Source organism: Corvus brachyrhynchos, unplaced genomic scaffold, assembly GCF_000691975.1.
Source record: "Corvus brachyrhynchos isolate BGI_N302 unplaced genomic scaffold, ASM69197v1 scaffold105, whole genome shotgun sequence".
Classification (NCBI taxonomy): domain Eukaryota; kingdom Metazoa; phylum Chordata; class Aves; order Passeriformes; family Corvidae; genus Corvus; species Corvus brachyrhynchos.
In genome coordinates, this window is record NW_008238452.1 from 3,640,534 (window position 1) to 3,645,227 (window position 4,694).

General features: G+C 41.9%; 2 protein-coding genes across 5 annotated transcripts in view; one reads left to right on the top strand and one right to left on the bottom strand.

Annotated features, from left to right (window-relative positions):
• The window catches only part of BBS12 (Bardet-Biedl syndrome 12), a 48,232-nt gene extending 47,761 nt beyond the window's left edge, over positions 1-471 (bottom strand). For 2 of the 4 annotated variants that reach the window (XM_017736898.1, XM_008635754.2), the window contains exon 1: positions 103-151. The gene's annotated coding sequence lies outside the window, so the exon portion shown is untranslated. Of the gene's footprint in view, positions 1-102; positions 152-188 lie in introns of those variants that run through there. The other 2 variants (XM_017736899.1, XM_017736901.1) reach the window with 2 other exon arrangements.
• An 892-nt stretch (positions 472-1,363) lies between these two features.
• LOC103617464 (caltractin) lies at positions 1,364-4,435 on the top strand. The gene is made up of 4 exons (XM_017736902.1): positions 1,364-1,642; positions 2,539-2,667; positions 2,767-2,904; positions 3,093-4,435. Exons 1-4 carry the CDS (start codon positions 1,379-1,381, stop codon positions 3,180-3,182), a joined length of 621 nt encoding a protein of 206 aa, XP_017592391.1. The 5' UTR covers positions 1,364-1,378; the 3' UTR covers positions 3,183-4,435.
• The last annotated feature ends 259 nt before the right edge of the window (positions 4,436-4,694 follow it).

The following is a 4,694-nucleotide window of genomic DNA, read 5'->3' on the forward strand; positions in this document are numbered from 1 at the left end:
CGAGCCCCTCCGGCCCCTCCCGCCCCTCCCGCCGACAGCAGGAGTTGTGCAAATCCCCTTCAGGTTCCACCCCTGCCCAGGCCGTCGCTGCTGCCCGGTTACCTCGCACAACGCACCCCGGAGAGGCCCCCCCCTTCCAACGGGAAAAACACTCCCGGAAATACACCGGGATTCGCAAAATACGTCACCTGCTCTCGTCAAGCCGGAGGAAACACGCCTCGTTCAGCTCTTGGCACGGCTCACGGAGCTCCGCAACGTTCGGGGCCCCGGAGCGTTGTTGCAACGGCACCGGGCAGGCCCGGAGGTGGAACCTGAAAGGGATTTGCACAATTCAGATGTGAAACAAATGGAATAAGTCTCCATAGTCAGGAAAAGGTCTCGTGTGTCTTCTTCCCAGAGCAGCGTATACTCTTAGTAAAAGTCTCATGCCTCTGTTAATTGCAGAGGAAAGCCAGACAAATGGCTTTGCAATCCAAGCTGGGAGGGACAAATCACGTTGAAAACTGAAATTTCATTTCCAAATACAAGAAAATGGATTCTTCTCTATTACACACTGGGTATTTAAAAGAGAAATCCCAGCCCAGAAAATGGTAACAATTCAGCAGAGGCAGGAGACTGGTCCACAGTAGCTAGGTAACAAATTCCTTGCTTGGTGTTTATTTACTTATGTAAAGCCTAGTCAGTTGAAGCTGGGGGTGGGAGAGACTGCCTTTTTCCTTCCACGACTCTGTGCAGATTCAACACTGCAGGACTAAAATCTGTCTGCTGCTGATTTAAAAACAAAACTGTACTTGAGGAAAGCATCTGTCCTGCTTTATAGGTGGCGGGGGGAACACAGTACTATAGTGGCTTACAGCAGAGGCAGGAAGGGTCTCGGAAGTGCCCTGGATAATGATCACCAGCTCAGCACAAGCAGATTAGTTCTTATGGGAGAGATTGTGTTGATCTCTCTGCTGTGGCACATTGCTACCTGGCTCCACATCTATTCAATGAACAGGCAGCCTGGAGCTACTCAGCTCCCTTTAAACTTCGCTCCATCAGGAGTGGCTGATTTTGAGTCTCATTTACAACCAACACCCTAAGCAACCAGCCTTTTTAGCTGTGAGGATGTTGCACTCGTATTTTTCAGGTAAACCTGCAGGAAAGGCAACTGGCAGAAGGTGCAGACGGCCGCGGTCACCTCAGTGGAGTGTTCATTTTCAGGCTGCCCACCTGTTTTTCTGTCATTACTCCTTTAATGGGTGATCTTTCTGTTTAAAGCAGAAAACAGGAAGCCCAAATGCACATTCCCCAGGAACAAAGTCTTGGCTTGTTTTCTTTCTAGAATAACCTAAGAAAATTAGCATAGAGACCAGGTGTCTACCAATTGCAGCAAGGAATGTCTCTCACCTCTGCTACAGCTTTAATGTCATTTATAATTTTGTGTATTTTGAATTCTCCCTGGAATGCACTGTTTCTTATCTGTTCTCTCCCTCACTTTCTGAAGGCATCCAACTATAGAAAACCTGGCTTAGGTACAGCCCAGCGGAAGAAAAGTGGCTTGAAACCTGAACTTACAGAAGAGCAAAAGCAGGAGATCAGAGAAGCTTTTGATTTGTTTGACACTGATGGATCTGGAAGCATCGACATAAAAGAACTGAAGGTTTTCAAACTTTTTGGGTTTTTTTCTCTGGGGTGAAAATATCTTTGATCTCAAAATAGTAGCTGCTTTTTCTGTTTGTTCAACCCTATTTTAAAATAGTTTTGGAGTGTGAAGGAGTGTAATGGCTGAATTTGGGGTGCCCTCTGCATGCAATGGTTCACAGCAGACAGGCTTCTCTACCATGTGGATGTTTAGATCTGAAAGCTTTGAATAGCTGAGCACTAGAGAAACTAAAGAGTTTCAGTTTTCATGACTAAGGTGCTTGTTCCTGGAAGTGGACTTTTGTTGTTCTGGGATGAGCATCAGAATATCAAATATTTTCTTCACCTGTGAACTAAACGCAGATTTTGCACGCATTCAGGAAAGTTACAACTGTATTGTATATATGTAATCTAAAAATTACCTGGTTTTTGATTTTAAAAAGAGCAAAACGGAGATCAGAGTTGTATTTCAGTAACAATTCAGGCAGTGTGTGGGCCCTTGCATACACGCAGTAGTAAAGGGGGAAGATTGTTCTCAGTTCTCTCCCTGTGATTTTATGTGTTTGATCTTTTTGTAAGCATGAACCCTTTTAATTCTCTCCTTTACCTTGATTTCTTGCATACACACTGTGCTCAATTCCTGCATACATAATCTGGAAGCATGATTTACCTCTGCCTAATACAACTTCGGATTTCCACTAGACCATATAGGAAAAATGACATCTTAAGAATATTAAACCTGCACTTCTATTGTTCAGCAAGATGAAAGAAGCTGGTAGAGGACACCAAGGTGTTTTCATGGCAGTGAGTTGTCACTACAGTTCTGGACAAGGAAATGAAACAAGCTTTAGCTTAGCCCTTACACCAAAATTCTGGTGGCTTCCTAACAGAATTGGTTTTGCTATTTTGGCACAGGTTGCAATGCGTGCCTTAGGCTTTGAGCCAAAGAAGGAAGAGATTAAGAAGATGATAGCAGACATTGACAAGGAAGGAAGTGGCACCATCGACTTTGAGGACTTTTTGGCTATGATGACACAAAAAATGGTAGGAATGCTTAGCAGAAATTCTTGTGACAGCGTAAGAAAAAGGATCATCTCAGTGTCAGGGGTTTTCTGATTAACATATGCTTTACTCTTGGTTTAGAGCGAAAAGGATTCAAAAGAAGAAATCCTGAAAGCTTTCCGATTATTCGATGATGATGGCACAGGAAAGATTTCATTCAAAAACTTGAAAAGGGTTGCCAAGGAGCTGGGAGAGAATTTAACAGATGAAGAACTTCAGGTAAATTCTGATTTACAGACCAAGCCTGTAGCTCCTAGGGATTGGGTGGGAGGTCAGAAATATGAAAAGCAGTCAAATACATGGTTCTGTTTTCACATGAAGTGCCTCTGATTTATTGTTGTTTTAATGAGTGGAATATCTTGTGGTTAGAGTCCAGTGCCTGATCAAATGTACAATGTGTTTTGTAGGAAATGATTGATGAAGCTGATCGAGATGGAGATGGGGAAGTAAGTGAGCAAGAATTTTTGAGAATCATGAAGAAAACTAGCTTATACTAGTATTTGTTGCCTTGCTATACAGCTGGTCCAAAAGATAACCTGGAAAAGGCTTAAAAACTGGGCTTGTGCCTCCTGCATGTTATCTGCCATGTAAAGAAAGTCTGAAAGGAAAGATGTTTTGGTTTACTCCTCTTTTTCAACAAAGATAATTGGGGAAGGAAGGCTGCAGTACCCAAAACTGCCAAAATGAGATACTGCAGAAGTCAAAAGGAAGGATGAACTGAACCTGCAAGGCAGGGTCCCTTCCCCTCCACCATAACAACTTCCCTGATAGCCATTTTTGGATAAAAACTGCTGTGTTTTACTGTTTAACTAAAAGATATTTCACTTGAGATGTGAAGATTCCCACTGCTGCTGGGAAAGGCTACTTTGCCTTTCCTAAGGCTACAGATTGAAGGGACAAGCACAGTATTTTTTATTCCTTTGAAGGTTTTTTAGGTTATCTTTTGGTATTTGTCTCCTGTTGTTTATTTCCATGAAAGACTCTAAAATGAATTGCATATCTATCTGTATTTCTGTATGAAACAGTTTTCCTATGGCAAGTTGTTTTTGGATGTAATGGAAAGCAAATGTAGATTTGGTTCTTCCTTTGGAGCTGTGTGCCATTCATAGATGTTCTTGTGTTTATCTGATAACCTGAATGAAACTTGAATGTAACCTGCTTGGGTGACCAAAGTTTATTGTATAACCAGGCAACACCTTGTGCCGTTGTTCTCACTCCCCAGACATTACAGAGCTGCTGTCACTCCAGGATTTCAGGTACCTAAAAAGTCCAGTTCCATGGTGCACTAGAGTAAATTTTGTCTTGTTGACAGTTATGTTGCAGAGGGGATTTGCATCTGAAGTGAAAAAGTAGCTCACCATGGACATCTGTGGAACACTGAATATATTTAGATCCACGCAGTCCAAATCCATTTCGCACGTCACAGGTTTTGGGGTGTTTTTTTTTAGGAGTACCTTCGTTTTCTTTAGTATTTCTTACATATACTGTCAGTCTAGGACTTACTGGAGAGCCACATCTCCTTTTGAGTTACAGAGCAGTGACACACAGCCTGGTACCTGATTATGTGGCTCTGCAGGAGGGTTTATCCTTTATAGACAATCAGCTTCAAAACTTTCAAATCCTGTAAAGCTCCAGAGGCCCAAAAAGTCCCGTGTTAACATAGTGGCAGTAGATGTAATCTATAGTACCATAAGTGTTTTAAAATGTCTTAACTTTGTATAAGTGTGAAATAAAACTGTTTTGCAAGTTACGGAGTTCTCGTGCTTATTCTGTTTTTTTAAAAATTATTTTAAAGTCTTAAATGGTTCACCAAGTACATTTTCACTTCCATTTATCTCTTCTTTCTAAGAGAGGAATCCTTAGGTGCAGTAGTGTGCCACATAATTCCTCTTCCACTCTGCTAATTAAAAGTTTCTAGTACTAACCACATCTATTCAGAAAGGGAAATTTGAAGTTCTAGTTGATTATGGGGAATCCCAGAGCCTATTAGAGTGATTGTACTTTTTTTT

What these genes read in the sequence shown, in the direction of transcription:
- LOC103617464 (XM_017736902.1), top strand. Translation starts at nt 1,379, where the DNA reads ATGTCTCTCACCTCTGCTACAGCTTTAATGTCATTTATAATTTTGTGT. An exon ending in TCGACATAAAAGAACTGAAG is followed by an intron (nt 1,643 to 2,538) that starts GTTTTCAAACTT and finishes ATTTTGGCACAG; the next exon opens with GTTGCAATGCGTGCCTTAGG. An exon ending in CTATGATGACACAAAAAATG is followed by an intron (nt 2,668 to 2,766) that starts GTAGGAATGCTT and finishes CTCTTGGTTTAG; the next exon opens with AGCGAAAAGGATTCAAAAGA.